Here is a 23761-nt window from a genome sequence, read left to right on the forward strand (position 1 = left end):
CCTGATTATAATATTAGTGTCTTATTAAAATGTTTAAAACTAAGGGAACTTTAAGAAGTTACAGATTAATATTATTTAACTACATCGATAAGTTGTAGCTAAAATATGTACATTTATTTTTTTATTGTATTTTGTTTTTCTACCTTGTCTGCACATGGTGTCAAAGGTCAACACTACAAGAAGTGCAATCTTTTTAAGACAGCAAAGCATGTTTTGTTGCATAATTGTGACCATCACCAGCCCTTCCTAAAGAAGGTTAAAAACACAACAAAATATGTACATTTCATGTGTTTAAATAATTCTGCAAAGGTTTTAGAAATATTTGAAAATATAAAAATTACATAGTTTGTGACCCTGTGTAGAGCGACAGGAAAGTAGTAGAAGAAGAAGAAGAAGAAGAAGAAGAAGAAGAAGAAGAAGAAGAAGAAGAAGAAGAAGAAGAAGACGTGAGGAAAAAAGAAACCAAGATACTGTGTATAGGTCTCTCAGATCTATGGGCACAGGTCAGATAGTGGAGCCCAGAGCTCACAGTAAACATGGTGATGCTGCATTTAGTTGCTATGCTGCAAAGAAGTGGAACAAACTCATCATGTGTTTGTTGATGGTTTCAAATGATTTTACTGATGATTTCAAAAAAATGAAAAATTGCAGACTTTAATGTTCCTATTGATTTTAAGCCGTTGAATGTTTTCTGTTGCACTTTTTGATCATGTAAAGTGAATCATGAATATGAAATGTGCTATACAAATACATTTGCCTTGCCTTGTGTTGTTTAATGTTGCATATTTTAAAGTGTTACAGTGACATATCTTGGTTTTCTATTAAGGTATAGTATATTATTTTATGTCGCCACTGATTTTAAAAGGATAGATACTTTAATATTCTGGTGAATAAAGTGTGTCCTATTTGACGAGCCGTGGCAAAAGGGTTACATTTATTAAAGTCGATGCCTTCATGGATGCTTGTTCACAACGTAATAGTGCATATATACTTAGGGAAATGAGAAATGTGTTCACATTTTATCTTTATTGTATTATATACTTTGTATAAATCCTTGGTCAGATTTTGAAATTATACTGCTTCACTACAGGACATTCAGAGTTGTTTTTCCTCACCGTTATTTCAACCTAATCTTGGGGTTCATTCTAATTCTTCAAATCAACTTTGGCCCACAAGTTATGCAAGTTATTAGCAACTTCAGATGAGATGTCAAACTGCAGTTTTCTCTCTGACTGGTATCACCAATAATTATTTTGATAGGTTTCAAGAAGCCTCATTGCAACTCTGAAATTGAGGTGATACAGAACATTCTGTACTCAAACTGATCCAACTTGAATCCACTCATGTCGGTGCTTTGTAAAATGCTGGATTTCAGTTTTTACGTTAGATAAAATAGAAAATAGAAATAGTAAAGATAAACGTTAGATAAAATAGAAAATAGAAATAGTAAATTGTGTAGGAATACCATTATTAATGACTGCTTTTAGTGATTTATTCAAAAGCTTTTTTTTAATAAATGCATTATTGATCAGTGCATCAAAACATCTGTATCATCCACATTTTCACTGTATCCGTGCTAGGGATGCATGATATTGGATATTCGACAGTTAACTCATATGCCAATATTTTACAACTTGTTTTTGCCAATAACCAATATTGATATATCAAAGTCTGGTATTCCTTTGGTTAACTGATGTCCAATACTTAATTTTATAGGTCCAATATCATACAAATGTAAGTTTTTCATGGTTTGCTAACTGTATTATGTATATCCATAGCTTACTTTTGAGGCTCCAAAAGTGAAAGTGTATGATTCCTCCATCATTTGTTTGCGCCATATTTTGTGAAATCTGCTCTCGGACAGGGAAGTTTGGGTTTATGACATAATAAAATGAATAACTCCTCCTACTGCCCCTCCCTCTGCCCCTGCATGGAGCTCCGCCCTCACCATTTACTTTGCGGGTAAACATGTATGTACAGTATGTGTGTACCCAGCATTTCGCAGAGGACTGCTTTGAAAACATGGCTCGTAGGCTAATGAGCTAGCTTACCTCAAAGAATCTGGATAAAGCACGGTCGATGCTGTACCAACACGTCATGACTCAAGTACAAGCGTGGAGGGTGTAAGTTGATATAATTTTCTGTTTTTTTTAACTGCACCATAGCTGCCAACCCTGACACACACGGTCTCACTCTCACGTCATACACATATTTCTCACTCTAAAAAAAAAAAAGTTGATACGTCGGTGAGTGTTTGTGTGCAGACTTGTTTGGTTTGGACATTTGAGTGTGTTTTTTTGCACTGCAGGTTGTGTGTTCATCTTTGTGCAGTTAGTTGAGTTCAGGATAGTGTAAGTTTGAATGTGTGTGTGAGGCAATGTGTACTGACTTGGGTGTGTGTGTTAACGACGGTCCAGGTATTCAGGAGGCTGAGGAGAGCTTTACACATTCTTATTCAGAAAGGACATTTGTTCAATTTACTAAAGTTCTGATACAGAATGAAATTAAGTGAATCTTTAAAAATAATCATAACAAAGAACAGTGCAGTTTTTGTACTTTTTTTTTTTTTTTACTTTAGATTTCCTCTTGTTCCTTTAGTTGAGCAGACTTCTAGCATTTTCTAACTTTTTGCGGCTAAATATTAATCATATTTAGGCTGATCGAACTAGTATTTACTAGTAAAACTGAGGAAAAAACTAATTTCAAGTGTGCATTAATAATGTAAATATTATTTGCTGAAATATTTGGTGAGCACTGTCTGGGATTCATAAATATTTCCAAGTACCCCATGCAAGGTGTTTAATACTACCCAATGGTTGGGGGACCACTTCAGTATTGCATATTTCAATGTTTAATCAAGTTTATTCAATTGTCTGTAAATGTATTGCAAGCATGCCAGTATTCTATACTAAATGAATTCTTCAGTACAGTTTTGGAAAGCTTGTGTTTTTCCTAAATGTTGAACCTAGCTTTAAAAAAATACATTATTGTTTTCAGGGACACAAATGAACTTATTCCAATAGGAGTTAGTGGTTTATATACAGAAATGTTCTTATGTAAATAGATTAGAACCCCAGTCACAGATGTAGCACAGTGATGCAGCGGGAAAGGTCTCATCTAAAGTTTCAAAACTGTTTGAACAAAAGTTAAGCTTTGTCTTGAGTGCGCTGGCACGGAGAATAAAACATGACTAACTGTTTTCTCCTCCCAATGTTTAAAACCAGACTATTCAGACCAAACAAAGACACGAGAAGAAAAAGCAAAGACTTCACTCACAGTGTGTGAGGACAAAGCAATTGGACTCAGAAGTGTTTTATTTACCTGCATATTAGCTGCAGACAAATGTGTTCTTCACTTCATTTGGCCTTTGTTTGTGGTTAAGATGAATGAGTGCTTCCCCTGTTTTATTTAGACAAAGAAAACAAATTCAATTAAAGTTTGTCCATGTTAAGACCGCTCTCTAAAAAGCAAAAAAAAAAACAAACAAACAAAACAAAATCGGCCATGAGCAAGAATAAGATTAATAATTGGGTATCATTCTATTGTATTCATTCAGAAAAAGGATTAAAGCAATCACGGCTAGTCTAAAGAGTCAGGCGTTCTACAGAGTGAATGCAAATGGTTATCAGTTGTCCAAGAAACGAAAAACATTGACATAAAGAATGCCAGCGCAGAATCCTTATCCAAATCCAAGAGTAAACCTCTGGAAAATCTTTGGGTACAAAGTTATGGTAAAACATAACTGTGTAATAATAATAATAACCAGCCTTTATTGTCATCAGAATCAGAATCAGAATTCCTTTATTAATCCCAGGGGGAAATTGCTTATGTTACAGCCACTTAAAAAAAATCACAAACAATAAAACATTTAGCAAAGACGAAAGAAAGAATAAACAATAAATAAGTGTATAATTAAGTAAAAGACTGTTAAACATAAGGATCAGATACACACACATTACAGTAGCAAAAAATAAAGTAAGATTTTTATTATTAATAATAATAATAATAATAATAATAATAATAATAATAATAATAATAATAATAATAATAATAATAATAATATACAAATATTATACAGATATTTACAACAATCAAGCTGTGAATTTACAGTGATGAATTATACAGTTTGATGGCCACAGGCAGGAATGATTTTCTGTGGCGTTCTGTGGAGCACCGTGGTTGGATCAGCCTGGTGCTGAAGGTGCTTCTGGGACTGACCAGCACATCATGGAGTGGGTGGGACTCATTGACCAAGATGGCCTTCACCTTGGACAGGCTCCTCCTCTCTGTCACCACTGCCAAAGAGTCCAGTTTAATCCCCACAACGTCACTGGCCTTGCGGATGAGGGCGTTGAGTCTGCCACCATCAGTCTGCTCCCCGAGCAAACAACAACGTAGAGGATCGCACTGACTCGTAAAACATCCTCAGTATTGTCATGTACTGTGTGTACAGGTGTAACGTCCAGGGAGCAGTTTAAGGTTAAGGAACTTTCTCAACATCTGCTAACCTTGGTTACATTCAAGCCGGTGACGCTCCGATTACAAGAAATTATGCACCAAAATGGCCCAAAAGTGCATTTTCGAAAACACTTTTATTCACAGAAACAACCAGGCCGAAACAAGATGGGATGATGCAAGAAAACACCAATGTCACAAACGTAAATACATCTGAGTGCTAAAGCGTCTTCTAAGCAGAGTTTGACAAGGGGTGAAAACTCTGAAAAGTACACACTCAAATGTGATTTATGTTTCTGTCACGTCAACGTGTAGCCCTCTGTGTTGAAACACGGACCCTATACACCGCGATGCATGTGCCTATCAGCAGCAGGAATTCGGCTTAGAATCTGTCAGCGCACGTTTCACAGAGATCCTCAGAACTACATCATGACTGTACTTGGTCCACGTTATAAAGATCATTACTTAGATGGGATTAAAGCAGCGCGCACAAAAAATGATCCACGTCTCAAAGAAGGAGAAGAACCTGCTCGGAGACGCACACAGCGTTTATCACAGATGTTATTGTGATAGACAACTTTAATGCACTTTGTGTTATGAGGTAACATATTTCATTTGACTCTCTTTGTTTGTTTCTTGGTTAATGGCATTTTGCAACCAACTTCAGTAGGTGCATATCATCACCTACTCTACTGGAGTGTGTACATCTCTTTCAGCAGCCGAGTCCTGTATAGGCCTGTAGATTAGTATAACATTTATGAGTTGAAGATTATTTTATTTTATATTGTGCATTGTTGGAATGTCATTACTAAATAAATATTTCCATATATGTTTAATTTATTTTTTTTTTTTAAATCATCAATATTAATTTATGCATTTACAATGCTTTAATAGTGAGGTTAGTATTCAAATAGACATAAATTTAATTATACTAATAATTGGCATAATCATTTCTTTCAGTGTTTCTGTTTTCTGACTTGGTTTTCTCATTTTCAGTTTTAGATTTGGGCCAATAATTTTCATTTTGGTGCATTCCTAATAATAAAAGCCTGCTTCCTTAACTGTTAGGCCACCACTGCCCTATATTTACTGTATATAGCCTGGAAGAAGAGTGGACCTAAATCCCACCATAGCAGTGTGACTCGGACTGAAAGTCTTTCAGAACAAAGGCCTGTACACTTCCTAATACGCTACAGTCGGTGCTGACGATTGTAACCATCAAAACATTTAGTTGTTCTGTTCTCTAATTCCTAACATTGTTTTTTCATCATAGTGTGGCCACAATGAAAACCCCACAAATGCAGGTAAAATAAAGAAATATTGTGTTCATAAATTGTTCTTTAATTTTGATCTGCTCTGTCAGTTTATATGCAGGTAAATGTTAATAGGTAGATGATAAGGTAGGTCGCAAATGCACCTATTATTTATGGAAACTACATAAGAAATTAACTCACACATAACATTGCATATCATATTTGCATTATTACAGATTGCAAAGTCAAAAGTCGACTTCTTGAACTTAAAGATAGACATTACAACTACCTTATCAGTAGATGGAGATCACTTTACGGATAACCCTAATGTAAGAGCAATGTACTGTAGTGGTTATGTTTATTGATAGCGCCCTCTAGGGACCACATGTCCTCAGCTCAGGACTATATGTTCTCTGGCTTTGAATTTTCCTGTTGATTTTACTTTCTACAAGTTCAGACATTGTATTTAAGGAATATATACATTATAATAATGTAAAGTCATTTATGACGATTTACATATTTCAGTTCAGTTTAATTGACCTGAGTGCACGTGGTAGACAGGAAAGAGATATTTGTGACTGTTTAATGTTCTTTATCTTTTTTCTACATTTGTAATGAAGTAATTAATAGTAAATACCCAGTGGATGATGTGTAATGGTTATTGGATCCAAGAAGTTGGACAGTCAAAGTAGGAAAGTATAGTAAGTCAAACATGTTTTGGGTTCTATGCTAAAAAAGAACTTACTATACCTAAACTTGTAAATTTCTCTTTTATACATTTGTTTACTGTCTAAAAAACCCCACTGATGTATATAATAGTATAGAAGAGCATACATTTGAATATAATGCATGTAAGACAATCATTTTGACCTCTTTGTAGTTTATTGAAGCATTAGAGCTGCTGAAGCTTAAAATATTTAGATTTTTTTGTGTGGAAAGAAAAAAAAGGACATTAATCCCTCATTGATGTCCTTTTTTTGAATTGAAATAAATTCTTTCATTGTTTTTTCCTTTTCTTTTTTTTTTTTTTTTTTTTTTTTTTTTAAATCATTTGCATTTCTGGTTACCAGGTTAAGTTAAAAGAGGATTCAGGAAACCACTGAAACAGTTTGGATTTTATTCGTCAAGGACTTACACAAACCCAGCACAGGATGGCAGCCACACTCTGTGGTTGACATTGACAGTGAATACACAGGACTGCAAATGTGGATTCCCATTTAATACTCATCCACCCCTCCTGCACTATTACCACTGAGATCAATGTGAGGAAGACAAGTTTTCAGAGTCATTGACTGTAAAGGTTTTTTGTTTGTTTGTTTGTTTGTTTGTTTGTTTGATAAAACAAAGGTTTTTATTAAAAAAAAAAAAAAAAAGAAAAAAAGAAAAACAACAGAACAACAAAAAATTACCCTGAATCATCACTTTCACATTGAAATGATGTAAGAGACCAAATGGACGACGAGGACCTTAAACACATGCAGATTCAGCTAAGGTTGCATTCTACTATACAAGCTGATGGCGTTTGCTAAACATGCTGTTGTATTGCAGATGAAAGGATTATAAAGGGAAAAGCACTTTCAATAAACAAGAGTCGAGGTTTTTTTTTCTGATGAGAAATATAGCAGACACGTGATGAAGCAGAAATATGATGTCCATTTGATTTCACTGTCACTCAGCATAGCCACAAATAAAACAGTGATGTAGGCCTATTCCCAGAAATGTATTCCTACAGCCTGGATGACACGATCACATTATTTGGTTTGATTATCTCAATGCTGTCATGCTGGGAGCTCTGCTGTGCATAAAGTACAGAATCGACCCAGCATCTGTTCCAACAAAATCTAATGAGAACCAAATGGAGAGCGTTTTAACCCGAGTCTACTTTCTATGCTTTCCCGAGCCCTTTATATTCTGAGCCTAAAAACACCACGAAAGGATCCATTTATTGCAGTCAACATTCAAACATTCACAAGGTTATGGAAGGACACCAAGAATATGAGCAGCTTGATCGATTCGACTATTAGAAAACTCCATAGGCCACTGGCTGATTGTTGCTGTGCTTTAGTGAACATGAGTACATTACATACACCAACAGAGGAGCTGTACACGTTATCTATCATTATGAACATAACTATCATAGTGAAGACATCAACACTTAACATACACATACATTGATATATGTAATGTACTGTAAGCTCTAGCTTTTTCAAATCTATCCAGAGAACATCTGATGTCCCTTTTTCCCCATTGCAGGCTGTTATCCATTTGTACTGCCTGAGATAAAGATGTGAGAGGTGGGTCTGTTGTAAACGTCTGCACCATTTATCTCAGTAGGACATTAGTTTTTGATGGACAAGGGGATAGGGGATATAATAAGTGTGATGGTTCCACTTGATACGTGACATACTGTTCTTTGGATGCACTCAAGGTGTATATCAGGGGCTTGGTGATTATTTTTCAATGTCACAATATAATAATAGTCTCTTTCAATAGTTGTTTTCAAATTTATTTCAGTGATGTGACCTGGGAAACCTGGGAATTATAGCTTTAATCAGTATGAAAATACAATATATATATATATATATATATATATATATATATATATATATATATATATATATACTGTACATGTAAATGGAATTTTGATATGTTTATGTACATTTTTCACTGTATTTCTTGTAATTTGCATTCTTTTAAGGTGACATTTGAACATTCTGTCCAGGGACTACAGATAGAAAATAGCCTTCATGGCTAAATCTGGTACATTTTCTGTATGGATATTAATGTACACTGTCCCTACTTGCACATTAGCTCTAGAGAAGACATGGGCAACCGGCGGCCCACGGTCTAACTTTGGGAGACCCCCAAAGTAAATGCACAAAAGCACTCTAAAAACACTAAAAATGACTGGAAAACACATATAACGGACAAAATAAACAGAGATAATGAAAAAATATACAAAATTATGATGAAAATACACTGAAGAAAATTTCACAAAATGAGTAGTAATACACAAAAAAAAAAACAGAAACAGATTGACTGAAAAATGCACATAAAATTATTTCCAAAACTTTTTGTCAATGCTCAGATTGGTGGTTATTCTAAATGCTGACTTACATCTTGATAACGTGGCCCTCAGACATTATTGTGGCCCTTGCTGTGATATAAGTATCTGAGAACCAAAGCAACAGCACCCACCCTTCACATGTTTACCTGTCGTCACACACTTCTGTGCTCTTAAGTCAAACCAACCATTTTAGATAAAACACACAAATACACATTAAATCATGCATCACACAGATGTTCAATGTAGGCACTCATATTTTCTTTAGCACTCATACACACACTCACACACACACAGATGCACAAAATGCTGATGTCATGTCAAAATATATTCAGATTTTCTTAAAGCTGCTGGACAAACATTTTGATCAGATAAATCCTTATTATTGGCTTCAAACATCAACAAATCAACGACCGTTTGCTTGAAAAATAAAGTTGAAATAGCTGCTCAAAAGTATGTTTTCATCTCTACCCTAAACACTCTGTTTACTGATATTTTTGTGCATTGCATTGTGGGATGTGGAGTCGTGTCCTTTATTTTTAGTGTAATTTCTTGTGTTTCTTCGCTGACTCCATTTCTGTTCTAGATTAGTATTCCCCATGATATAAGAATAAATCAAAAAAACTTCCATCCATCCATCTTAGTGACTCCACATCCCACAATACAATGTACAAAACTTTATTGACAACATCAATAAACAGTTGACCTAAAAATAGCAATTTCTACCTTTTTTTTTTTTAGCAAAAGATCTTGGATTTGTTGATCTATGTGGCCTACACTATAGTTTTATCTGATGACAACATTTTGTGTCCAGAAGTTTAACGTTATTTTGTGTTTAAAAAAGAAAACGCTCCCAGGGACATCACATATTAGCAGTGACGATCATCTTTTCATCCCATCTGTCAGACTCTTATACCTGCTTATTCTGACCGGGGTTGAAGTATGATAAAGTACATTGAGGATAGAAGTGCAGTCCATCATAGGGCTAACACTCAGGGAGGGACAATGACAAGCACACACACTGTTTTTGAACCATGTCACCCACCAAGTCAGGTCACTGATCGGTCATTTCAACACCAACCCTACCCAAACTATGAAACTGCCAATATTTGACAACAATTCAGTGAGCACAATTCATTTTTCACTTATTGTAGCAAAGAACGCCACAAAAATACTGACATTTGTTGTCCAGGCAGCACCATAACAAACTGTTTTTTGACCATCTGCACCACGGTCAGCAGAAGAAATGGTGTTTGGTGAACGCCCTTCACATGTGGACAGTCAGACAAACACCAGAAACAAGTGGAAAAAGATCCCAAATGGTGACTAATGCAGGACAAAAAAAAAACAGGTAAAGGTACATGTTCACGTTAAAAATGAATAATTTTGTGCTTCACAATATGGTGTCTTGCTTTGCATCAGCCACTGTAGGAGAGTGCTTCATAATGTTTCTTTCCCTGTCACTTTGAACCGCAGCATGAGTCATGAGTATACACAGACCGTTGGGCACTTTCACTGAATGAGATTTGAATGAATTTTTTTTTTGTCAAATCTGTTCGTCACATGTGACTCTGAACGTATATAACAAACCTCCACATAAACAGTACGGTCTAAAGCACAATTCTGAGTATTGTTTTGTTACATCAACACTTTCATGAGGACATTGTCACAATTTGGTTCACCTTGAAAAAAAAAATATCATCAGGTCACACACCATATTACCACCACTGATATTAGTATGAAGTTAATATACTAATACTGTGTGCTGCATTAATCGTCATAAAATGATAGTTTTAAAATTTTTTACATTGTTATTATTGCACGTTTTAAGCCTTTGTTCTGACCTTTTTACCCAACAATCTCCATGTGAGTTCAATGAGTGTTTGTGCGTCCATGTATGTGTAAGCGGGGGCATACTGGAAGTGCAAAATGTCTCTGTGCGATTTAGTCTGGCTTGTCGCTGCTCGGTGCTCCCTGCTGTGTGAGCGTATGCCAGTACTCCACTTTCTTTCCTTTGTTTTTGAGACAATCGAACCAATGTCTGAGTCTTTGTCCGCTGGCATTGATGCCTAGCTCCACTCCACCTACAAACAAAGCAGGAACCACAGGAGAGTCAGAGAGATGGGAAATGATTCACAGGTTATCAAGGGAGAAGTTTTTTTTTTTTTTTTTCCAGCAAAATGAAAGAGAAAGAACACTGAAAAAGAAAAGCTAAAGAACAAATAAGTAAAAAAGAACCCTGTGTCTGTGTAAATCATGGGTTTTGAACCTGTCGCTGCAATGCTTCCTGTTGTTAATGTGTGAGAAAGGCTTCACCAGTTTCAGTGTGTGTAGAACAGAGGTAGAAAAACTGTGGAAAACTACAATTCTTTTGTGCTATTGTAGAATTGTACAAGTCGCTACAACTGACACTAATGAAGTGTGGGTGCAGTGGTGGTGATCCTTTGTTAAAGCCTCGTTGGCAAAAATTAATTTTAACTTAAAAGTATAGGACAGTGGGGGCCCCACAAAGGTGATTGTCTGATCTGGGGGCCACAATATCAGAATATCATCTCAGCACTTAGAACAATGGCGATTAATACAGGGAACAAAAAAATGTGTCGGATGAGTTTTTTGTTGTTGTTTTGTATATTTTTGTTGTCATTTTGTGTTAGTTTTGTGTGTTGTTGACTAATTTTGTGGATTTTTGGTTGTTTTGTCTGTCTTTTTGTCTGTTTACGTTTTTTTGCGAAAATTTGTGTATTTTGCTGTCTTGTGCATTTTTGTGTCATCTTTGAGCATTTACTTTGGGGGCTGCACAAAATGAAAATGAGCGCCGCCAGTTGCCCATGTCTGAAGTAGGACTTAAGGACCAACTCTGATGTGATAGCGATAAAAATGAACACGGCTGCTCACCTAAGTGCTAACCATGACAATGTTTCTTTTGTTAATGACAGATGGTAAAACCTTCTCATGTAAAATCAACAAACTCTCAAGATGCCTCTTTTGCATGAGTAATTGGAGTTTCAGCACTGTTTGCGCACTACAAGTCAGGAACTGAATACTTTCTAGTAATAATGATATTAATTTGCATTAAAATATATGCTGTATGGACATTGCACATTTCAAACCAGTTTTTTTCCCTGTGTGCTGAGTTTGCAGGTTTTACCTCAGGGTTTACTTTGATTTCCTCCAATGAGTTCACTACATGTATGCAAAATTGTATTTCTCTGCACGTGCTGTCGAAGGCCAACACTACATGGAGTGCAATCATTTTGTGACAGCTATGCATGGTTTATTATTGCAATTAAATACAATAAATACATTTGTTTTAATGCATAATTGAAACCATCAGCATCCCTTCTTAAGGAATGGTATAGAACAACTTTATTAAAAGGAGAATATAAAAAGAGAGGGCAGTGTAACACATTGGTAATGGGGAAGGGAACAGGGAAGAGGGAGTCAGGGTAAGACAATAGAAGGGGTGGGGAAGAGTCGACTAATTTAAGTGAACGTGTAATGTGATGCTACAGTTGTGCATATTGTGTTATGTGGTGTAATGCGGCAACCGCACCCACATAAACACCAGAGAAAGCCCCAGAAAGCCGAAGACCCAGCGCACCTCGCCAACGGCCCAACCCCCTACCCCGAGGTCCCCCGCCTTAATACATGTTACAAGATTAGAAGTCCTTCCTCTGGTCTGCAGTGTTAAATACTGCTAATTGAGCTATATCATGCAAGAGGGAGTGCTGTTGTGCTGAAATATTAACACTGGTGTGACTCGTCAAAGGTCATAGGTTTACTCTTTCTATAAGAGTGCCACAAAGTCTCTAATCCATTTTGTTGTATCAGAGTTTCCTGTAGTGAGTAGAATGATTGTAGGCTTGCTCACTTTTGGTCAGAAGCAGAATAAACATTTTAGCACTTTGTAATATTAAAAGATGAACACAATCACAAAGGAACTGCATTTACTGTAGAGCATCATTATTAATACATCTGACAGAAATGGGAGTAAACAAACCCATTATTCAAGGACGCTATCTTTAAGGCAGCAGGAAACAAACATGAGAACAGCGGGACAATTGCAAGAGAATGAAATGAGCACAATAATTATCCAAATAAGCGCTGAATAACAACATTCTTTATGGAGGCAATGATGGTGCAAAGAAACAGGAGATGAGTCAGGTAAAAGTGCACGGAGGTGACGGGGGCGTTGGTGGAGAGGCAGACAGAGAGACAGAGAAATGCAAGGAGCCGTCGTAGCGAGCTATTCCCTTGGCTGTGATTGCACGGGTAATGGAGCGTGTCATTTTAAACACGTTATTTTGGCAATGCTGACTTCAAACAGTCCCTTGAAAAATCGCTGCCGGAAGCAAACAAAGCTTGATTGGTGATGTGAGCTCAGATGCTGCTGCTGCTGTGAGGAGAGGAGCAGCTCTTAAAGATTTCTGTAGCCTGGTTCTTTCTTCACTTTCCTCTCACACAAGCTGCAGATTTGCTATCGTGTTGACAGAGCTTTCATTGGATAATCACGCATGACACTTTGTCACCTCCACCTACTGCCCACACACCAATACCCTCTCTGAGATCAATGGCATGTTGCCTTGGGTTGCAGGCTGCTGGTGACAAACCAGTACTCAGTCATCCTGACACGCAATGAGAACGGATGAAGAACTGCAGTCGAAAGGTGACACGGACAGAGTGGAAGATGATGTGAAAGCTCATAAACCCGTGTGCATCATCACTTGCAACTGTTTGACTTTGTGCTCTGCCTAATTTGACATAGCGCCTTTGTGTTCTTTAATCTAACTATCCTCTGAATAAGCCTCAGGGTAGTAGATGTGAAAGAATAAGTAAGCGTCAAGCCAAAGTCATGCTGAATCATCGAACAGCAACTAAATCTCCTCTATTACTTTCCAGGGTCTGAGTGCTGCAATGTTCAAGCCAAATAGATCAAAGATTTACTGTTTTTAAACTTTAACCATGACTGCAGCCATTTTCAAGTGATCTGAACACAAATCACTTTCCTCGTACACAAGTACTTCAGTTATATTCTGACTTGGCTGCAACTAACAATTTGGATGCTCAAAGTGGAGGCCCTTGATATCAATGTATTTTGTGGAAGGGAGGAAAGCTTATTTGCTTTATAACTGCTTCAGGCCAGATAAACAAGTATCTAGATAAAAAGTCAACATTGCATTGTGCAGTCTAATGCTGGCTAACAGATCCTGGTTTGTTTGTTATTATCTCAAAGGTAAATCCCTGGCCATGGTAGACACAATTTTCAATTTAAGGATGTAAAAGTGTGTAACTAATATAAGTGAACCCACTTCTTCAATGAGTTAAATAGAATTGACTGTATGAATAAAGTCAACAAAACTTCTTCCTGATGTAAGTAGTGGGGAGTATGTAGCCTTTAACCTAAAAGAAACAATGAAATAGGCAAAAGATTGTGAAGGAAACTCTCAGTCCATTCCATTAATACCATTTAATGCCCAAGAGCCATGGTGGCATCTAATAATAGAGTTTTACCAGCACTCTTTATCATTTACAGTGATTACTTCAACATTTTAGTCTGAAGAACTACACTCGTATGTGCACTCTCTTCTCATTAGATGTAATGTTTCACGAATTGTCGCATAAATGGTTATCTTTTCATCATCATTTGTCATAACTGGCCAGTCTGTCGTGTTGTGGAGCTGGGGGGGGGGGGGGTTAGGACTATACACTTTGATTTACCTTGACACTGTTCTCTGACCACACATTAATAACATCACACACCACAGATCACATCGTTACTAATGTTGTGTGTTGCTTCACGTTTTTTTGCAAACTGTAGTTTTCTTTAGAACGTTGGTGATGCAGAGCATTTAAGGAAAGACACTGTATGGTTGATCTGCATTATAACGCCTACTGATGTCTGTACTAAAGTTCCCTGGATACAAACCTGTGGCAAATGTAAAGGGGGAGATGCCAATTTAAATGGAGACACATTTAAAGCTTGACATTTACATTATTTCTTACGGTATTACAGCTGGATGTATAGTCATCAACCGTAGAATTGATTACATAGTTGCTGAAGTGGCGTTCTGTGTGAACAACTTTATAAAAGGCTCATATTCCCCTATAAACACCTGCTTATTTCACCCATTGAGCTGAATAAATCACTCTTTTCCGGATGGTTGCCATGGTAGCTCGTGTTATCTCTGTGATGTCTGTAAAATGAAATAAGAAATAATGTAAATGTCGAGCTTTAAATGTGTATTCATTTAAATTGACATCAACCCCTTTACATTTGCCACGGGTTTGTATCCAGGGAACTTCACAAAAGACGTCAGTGGGCGTTTTAATGCAGGTCAACCTTTCTGATTGTTCTGCATACAGAGCATTTCCCTAAATGCTCTGCATCCCCGATGTTATAAAGAAAACAACAGTTTGCAAAAAAAAAACGTATAGCAACACACAACATTAGTAACAATGTGAGCCACATCTGTGGTGTGTGATGTTACTAATGTGTGTCAGAGAAAAGTGTCACGGTACAATAAAGTATTCCTTGAGAAGCAGTGCTCAGGTGGGCGGAGCCAGGTAGAAACCAAGGGTTTCTTAGACAAAACCTGCCAGCGAGCAGGTTCAGTTCATCGAGAATGCTACCATGGTGACATACACAGAGAAGAACATACCTCGCTTTCAGGAATGGGATACTCAGTGTTTCCCTCTTTTGAGCCTGAACATACTCATAGTTTGAACTGGAATACCCCTCAGTAGTGGATGAAAACAACTTATAATACAGGCAATGTAAACATGTCAAGGATTGATTGGTCTATACAATGAGTGAGTTTGGTTTATTGTCTATTTTTTTCCCCTCTCCACCCAGTCAGTCAGCATTAGTGAGTAAGTTTAGTTTCATTTTGTTCTTTAAATAATTTGGTTTCTTTATTTTTCTATTTTTTTGTACATTATTGGACTGTTAGATACTCACACTTTTTGCCCTTGTTGTCTGTGTCTGGGCCCTCCAAAAACTAACACCATCGTGACACTGTCTGAGACCATGAATGTAACGAGTGTTGCATAGAAACGTGTATCTTGCATTGCGTATTTTCATATGTACGTATTTAATATTGTGTTTGTTTTTTTCCCCAGTATTTTCCTTTTCTGTAATTGTATTGTTGGAGAATATTGAAGTTAGAAGCTGTTACTATTCTTTCTGTTTTAAAGAACAACTTTAAGGTGGACTGTTGAACAACTGTATGTCTCTGCAGGAACACAGAAATGGTTCTTCTTTAGGGTTGTTGGCAAATGGTCCCGATTGGCTCATTCTGCAGTTGGATGACTTAAGTTTTGGCTCTTGAGATATTTGTTAATTAGTGAATGGGATGCTGATTATAGAAGGTGGACATATTTGAAGATGAAAGGTTTGAGGATGAAAGATTTGACCCCTTTTATAGCATTTTATTTTTGATCTGCTAAACTCCGAGCATAAATAAAACAACCAGATACCATTTTCTATTTTCATGCCATCAGACAGTTCTGTTTATGTTCACCGTTTAGTTCGATTGATTCAATTGGCTTGGTGTCATCTGTCACGTTTAAAAATTCTATTAGCGAAGCTTTGAAGTTTATGCTTTCAAATGAGCCGCTGTTTGTATTATCTCAACAGACAGACCATCAGGCGTGAATAAATTACCAATGGCCTTTATTTTCCAAACTCTCGCTCTATTTTTGACAGATTTCACTGAAAACTTACAACTTTAAATCTTAATAAGATGATTACGATTGGTACAATTTAAAGCATTGATATTTTATCATTTTGAATGCAACCTAATGAAATACTTTGGAGCAGTGTTTCTCAAATGGGGTTACTGCAGGGGGTACTTGAGAGAGAGAGAAGGAGAGTGTATAAAACTACAAATAAAAGCATTAAAAATATGGGGTTTTACAATGTTTATTTTTGGTTAAAAATGATAATCGTGTTACCAGCAACACACAAAATGACAACAAAGACACACTAAATGACGGTAAGTACACAAGATCACTAAAAAATACACAAAAATAATAGAAACATACAAAATGACATCAGAAACAGCCAAACAACACCAAAAACACACACACACTGGGAGTGAATAATTTAAATAATACCAACAACACACAAAAACGACAACAAAAACACACAAAATAAGAGAAAAATATAGTGAATACTAAAAAGAACAGACAAACAAATACACAAAATGACAGAAAACACACACAATGATGATAGACATGAACTGAAAATACAAGAGTCAGTCTTGGTCCAACACAAGGTGGGAGGTAACTTATTTACTAAATTAGATTCTTTAAAATGTGTTATCACTCATTCATTTCACCAGTATGCTCTATAGTTTGTTTTTTTTGACAGAATTCTGAGCAAAATGTGTTTGTCGGACAAAGGAGGTATTTGAGAATCACTGCTTTAGAGATATAAATCATATTCATCAGCGTATATGAATATTAAACAAAGATTAACCTGATTAAGAGAAATTAAATACTGTTGTATGGAATGTGGATTAAATGAAATATCCAGGTATTGTTATGATCAGTTAAATTGCTAGTCTTTTGGATATTTTCCTTTATTCTAAACTGACGTTTGATCAGCTTTAATGATAATGGGCGTAACCAAAGTGTCTGTCGTCTTAGTTGGTTTAACAGTTTGCCTGTGAGGTGGGAAAGATGCAGGTGATGTGTGACACACAACTGGCTAATTATAACCCTCAGTCTGAGAGTGCAAGCTCAAATTTGCTTCATGGCAAGCATGAAATTCACCGTCTCTCCTTGAGTGCTGATAGTTTTGACTTTCAATCCTGTGATACGTTGCCTGAGCATTCTTGTGTGGCTCTCAGATTTTGCCTTCATTTTAATTTTTTCTCTCCCACCCTTTGACATCCTCCATATATTCTTCTAAGCCAATTTGCCTGTGTGGTCAACCCTTTCGTACTATAGATGCGTTGTGTCTCCTCCACTCTTTTTCTTCAATTCTTTCCTGTCATATTTTTCTTGCCTCAATTAACATAACTAGCGGACCACTGTTGCAAGACCAGTAGTGGTAATGGTCACGGGAATGGCTGTTATTGGAGGATTTGTGGTTAGACTGATGGCCTTTCCTCCAAATTGGGCCAATAACACTGGACTTTTCTAAGCAGTGCGTCTTGCTGCAATCCTCCACGCGTCAACCCGTCACCACATACACATCAGACAAAATACACACTTTGATCTGAAGGCCTCTGAGATTATAGTGTGCTAAATCCATTCAAATGGAGCCCTCCAACTCTTTCTTCATCACTCCTTGTGACTCTCAATCACTTCATGGCTGTGGTACTGACTCCACAACTATGCCAAAGCTGTTTAACAGTCAAGCTGCAGCAATTTGAAATGCTGAGCCTACCAAGGATGTGAAATCAAAGAAAAACATCTCCGTCTTTAATTTCCCTTCTTCATTGCCTGTTCTTCTCAAACTCTCCATCGCTTGCTCAATCGTTCTCTTTAAACCTCATAATCAGCCTTCATCCATTCCCCCACCCCCCACTTCTTTTTCCGCCCACGCCCGGCCTGGTTTTCATATTTTCTGCAATGACTTTGCTTTCATCTGAACTGCCTGCTCCAGCTCAACTCATTGAGGCTGCAGCTCCACCCCCCCCACACCATTACCACTCCTCCCCTTCCACGCTACTGCGAGCTCCAGCCTACCTATGAAGTCGTTGCTCATTCCCAAGTCGTAGTCCCACACCGAGATCTCCAGGGTTTTCTTTGCCAGCTGGTCCAAGGTTACTTCATATGAAAACTCCTGTGCAGGTGGCAAAACATATCATATTAATAAAGACTGAACTAAGCTGAATCACAACCACGGAGTACAACTGATGAAGTACAGCTTGATGTTGGGAGCACATGCAGGGGATAAAATAGTTTTGATGTCCTTCTTTTGAAAAAGAGCCCGATTACAATTCTCTGCACTACCGATCATGCCGAGCTCAGCAGAGCTATTGCGAAAGTTGTCAAATACGTTGTAGGTCATTAGAGGAACAGGAGTCATGGTTTACCTCATTGAATTCTGGATTGAGAGTCTTTTTCTTCACTGATGTTTTGTACTTAGACTTTTTCCCCATGTCTGGCTGCAGAATACTGAAGGAAAACAAGAGAAATATATTAAAACAGTGTTCACAGAAACTTTGAATGGCTCCTCACTAAAACAGGGGTAAAGTGCCTTTCTGAGTGATTTGTGGATCCAACATTGAACACAAAAAAGACATTTGTGGTGCAAAATGATTACGGTTACTGTTTTGGCCAACGGAATTGTTGTTTTTCCTGGACGCCACCTGCGTCAAACCATTGTGCACTGTCATCCAGCTCCAGCTAACAAGCCTGATTGCCTACCCACTCATTACAGTCATGTTTGATAGGTCAGGGAGATATTTAGAGCTGCATGCACAGCTTAAGATATTTTCTCTATTTCTATAAAGCATTTTTCTACCAAGACAGTATTGTCAGCTCAATCTTGTGAAGTTTGTGGCAATGATACGTATTGGACATGCTGCACGGTACAATATCTATTTGTGCTGCACAGCACAAATAACCCCCAATTTCCACCGTATTCCAAATTTCTCCGAAACCACAATGCAGCTAATATGTTTCCAACTTTCCATTAAAGTCAATGAGCCAATTTCCACCGCATCCGAATCTGCCACAGCATGCCGGAGCCCTCTGCAGCAAATACGCAGTCCTTCTATTTTTGCCGGAAGCCAGAGTTGTGCTGCAGCAATGGGCTATATGCACAGTGAGACGTGACGTATTTCCGGTTGAAAATAAGACCAATGAAGTATTTCCTGTTACTGCTTTTGAACAGTCAAAACAGTCACACTTTTGAAACGTGTTCTTCAGTTTCGTTTTATTGTGCCTATTTGTCTGGTTGTGTTTCTACACAATGACATCCAAAAGGACGAAGTTTACCTTCCAAACAAGAGGAGATAGCGCATCAAGATACCACTGTTGCTTCCCTAAGTGTACAGCTTCAGCTAGATCTAGTTCTGCTTTGAGTTTTTGTAAGTTCCCACAAGAAGATGAGCTGAAAAAAAGTGGATCATCAACATCCGGAGAGATAAACCCTAACCCCTAACCCTGACATGAAGGAGCGATCAAATGCACAAGGGCATCGGCGGAGCTGTCCTCATTCTGTTTGAATGGAACAATTACTCCCTTCCTGCCCCTCGTCCCGTGGACTGAGAGCGAAGAGAGCGACTAGACTTTCCCTCTGAGAACCCCGTGTCCTACCATGTCCTAACCACAACTACTGCTCCTCTGATGAGCCAGGTAGAATTAGCGCCTAGCTAAACATAAAACAAGAGGAGCAACTCTGAATAAACGGGAAAAACAGTGTCAGTGAAAGGCCAGAAGCTTATGCAAATGTACAAATTGTCCGCTGCTATTTACTGCTGTTGTTGAGTTGCGTGAGATTAATATGAAAACTTTAGTCATTTGTCATAATACAGTAGGGTTAGGAACCGGAAGTTCTTTCAAGGTCTTCACTTAAACGTGGAAGTGAAGCGTCCATATAATCCATTTAACAAAAATAAGTCAGTACGGGACAGGAAGTAGTGATTAGAGAAAGAATGAATCATCCAGATTATTTTCAAAATAAAATATTCCATGTTCAAGGTGGATCGTAATTCCATCCATTGACCAAAATTACCCCTGGTAGATTACGGGGAATAAAACCTGTCTGTTGATACCACATTTTCAACAAATTGAACCTGATAATTCTACGTTTCGGCTCTAGAGGGCGCAATTCGGACTCTACCAAAAAACCAAGCACATATTCGGACTCGAGGGGGGGACAGCCCTTTCCGTTGATACCACGTTTGGCCCAATCCGAGCACTTTTAAAATCATTTTTTACATATAAATATTGCACTTATTGAGGTTGAATCCCGTATATACTGTATATTGCACGTGAATTAGCGGTTTCTTCTGAGTCCTTGCTGCAACAGAAGATTGCCGGACAGCAGATCCAGGGTAAGTACCGTACCCTCCAGCATTAAACATCCTTTTGTTCATGCTGTGCATCACAAAACTGTGTTGCGCTGCTCGTTAGGGATTACAAAGCAATCCATCATAATGGAAGCTTTATTTTCAAAATGTTTTAAAGATAATGATGTATTTGACAAGCTTAATTACTGCATACACCAGACAATTTTTCCTCCAGTTGAAAAAAATCCAGCATGCTATAAAGGCCACATTCACTGCTCTAATGAATGGGATGACTCTTGTTTTATTATTATTCATCTTTTCCCAACCCTTCTAAGAATAATCAAAGAATGAATTATTTTCTGGTTTTATGACCAAGTGTTATTGAGCTACATTCATTCATGCCCAAGGTTTGGATCTTGAGCCCACAGATATTAGCAAGTTCATTTCCTGATTTGTTTGATCCTTGATCACCCTTTTTAATCTACCTACAGATTTCACTACAATAGCACAGAAGATTACACTCCACTGCACAATACTAACACCACATTCTACTTTCAGCACAACCATAATGGCTTCGCTCTAATCTTTTATTTTAATGCCCCCCCCAACTCTCTCTCCCTTGTGCCCCCCCTTCACAAAGACGAAACAGTGCCCTCTGTTTATATTCTCCCCTCTGATAAAGTTGAGCTTACCCTTCCTTAGTGAGGGCTAGTGATGGTCACACCTAAGCAATATGATAAACGTATTGATTTTTGCAAGAATAAAACATGCATAGCTGTCGCAAAAAGAGTACACTATGTACAGTTAACCTTTGAGACATTTTTTGACTGAAAAAGAAGATTAGTATCTATGTTTTTTGTCCTACTCAAGCTTACAAATAGTGTTTCCATCTCCCTTTAATAATTATGAGGTTCTACCATATACTGTATGGACTGGTATCAGTTATTGACCATTAGAGGTCAAGTATTTTCCCAAACTGCATACAAGGAGATTGTAAAGGCTAGCATTTAGATGTTTTAAAGCCATTTTTACTCTTCAAAATAAAAGGAAGAAGTTCACTTTTTCTGACTTCAAAGAAACAAAAAGTGACTTTCCTTCATCTGTTGTCCTGATCCGATGGTAAATCTTGCTGATGAGCACAGAGACTATAAAAAAATGTGCTACATTTCCTGTCGAGATAATTGCGACCTAGAAGGCTCTCTAACAAAAGGGGACAGTCAGCAAGGAGTCCTGACGAAAGGAAAAACATTAAGCTACAGCACGATTATGATCACACGATTGTTAGATGTGTGTATACTCGAGCAAAGAGGCAACAGTAAAAAGGGCTGGGGGGCAGAATGAGTCGACATCAGCATAAATTCTGACCCAAGATGTTAAAGGCAATGAGATATCTCACTCTCCCAGCCTCCGAGCCCCGTCCGTAAAAAACTCCAGCTTGACAACTGATGCATGAGAGGGGCTTAAGGCTGTCAGTGCAGAGTGAGAATCAGAGCGAGTGTAGGATGAAGGAAAGGAGGTGGAGAAGGATTTGGACAAGGTGGGGGGACTGATTAAATGGCAAGGTGTAGGTGCAAAAGAGCCTCATGGCTGTGGTGAGTGCTGAGACTGTTATAGTTGAAAACAACCAAACATGGTGAAAGGTTTGCTAAAACGAGGACGCCAGCAAAGCTCAAGTGCCTTTGATTAAAAAATAAAAGTGCCATGGAAGAAGGCATTGAAGATTCTGTTAAAAAAAGACTCAAAAAGATAAAATAGATTAAAAGATTTTTGGATTCATATAATTTTATCATTCCATCTACAGTATGTATTTGTAAAATAATCTGTCTTTTTCTGAGCTGCTCTTTCTAGAACCTTATGTTTGAAGAATGAATCAAAGGAGTGCTATATATAACATATATGTATAGCCTATAACAGCACGGCTGATGCTGCATTCATAGAAAATGACTTGTCCAAGTCTAAAGTTCCTGATCCTGAACCACAGTCATCTATGGATAGAAGTGCTGGAGCAGAACATTTTATCGGAAAGCTTAGATTTTAGATGCAGTGCGATAAAATCCGACATTCGTTTTCTGGCTGATATCGGACCAATATACGATATCAATATCGGATCGGGACGCCCCTATTGACAATAAAAAGCTGTGTGTTTGTGTGATCTGTGGCCTTCCAATGCACTTTTTTAGTTGGAGATTGCCTTGAATAAGCAACACTGCTCCTGAGAAATTGCTCCGTTTCCACACATTGACACGTCCCGTCCACTCCACGCCCCCTGTGCTGGAATCGTGGCCACAGTTGGAGCCTGAAAGTGATACAGTGCCCCTTTAAATTATAGAGCACTTTGTCTTGTACGCCTTTTTATAAAAATGTCATTAGGGCACAAGTAAACATTTATTATCGAAATATAAATGATTTGGGGAATAATGAACTGTGATAACTTCTTAGTAATTAGAATCATTATTACCTTAGTTCTTCTAAACAAAGCAAGCTGCTTTTAACCATATTGTCAATACAAATTTTCTAATACAGAATCCTGTGATAATGAGTATAAAAAAATAATAATACATTAAATACATTTCCCTGTTAACTGCTTGAATAGAGCTTGTTGAAATATGCTGGGATGCATCCTCAGTGTCTCGGGGTCACTGAGTGTTTCTGGCCTGTTGGAGCACCCCACACCCTCCCCCAGGCTAACCAGCACAGCAGTGATCAGTGCCCGCCTTAGAACAGCAGCACTTAAACCACGAGGTCTCTCTCTTCAGCCCTCAGTGGTATCATTGATACGACTGTCATGCCTCCCACCCTCTTTTCTCCAGCTTGGTGAATAATCTGCAGTGACATGCCTGCACAGCAACGACATCCCACCTTGATGGGCTTGTATCTGGTCATCCATCGCTACCTGCAACACTCCTTTGTCAACCTTCAGGTATTTGACACTTTCTTGCCCTTGAGCTTTTTTTTTTTTTTTTAAGAAACACTTAATCACTTGTTTGGTGGAATTGGAAAGAATAATTATGTCTGGATGC

The 23761-nt window shown here is 37.7% G+C and overlaps 1 protein-coding gene across 1 annotated transcript in view; it reads right to left on the bottom strand.

Moving 5' to 3' along the window:
• Window positions 1-8796: 8796 nt before the first annotated feature.
• The window catches only part of doc2g (double C2-like domains, gamma), a 62465-nt gene continuing 47500 nt past the window's right edge, over window positions 8797-23761 (bottom strand). The window contains exons 9-11 of the mRNA XM_028448075.1: window positions 18819-18900; window positions 18469-18565; window positions 8797-10856 (exon numbers count right to left, since the gene is read on the bottom strand). Coding sequence (XP_028303876.1) covers window positions 10717-10856; window positions 18469-18565; window positions 18819-18900 — 319 coding nt within the window. The 3' untranslated portion in view covers window positions 8797-10716. The remainder of the gene's footprint in view (window positions 10857-18468; window positions 18566-18818; window positions 18901-23761) is intronic.

The sequence above is a fragment of the Gouania willdenowi genome, chromosome 1 (assembly GCF_900634775.1).
Source record: "Gouania willdenowi chromosome 1, fGouWil2.1, whole genome shotgun sequence".
In the NCBI taxonomy this organism is placed as follows: Eukaryota; Metazoa; Chordata; class Actinopteri; order Blenniiformes; family Gobiesocidae; genus Gouania; species Gouania willdenowi.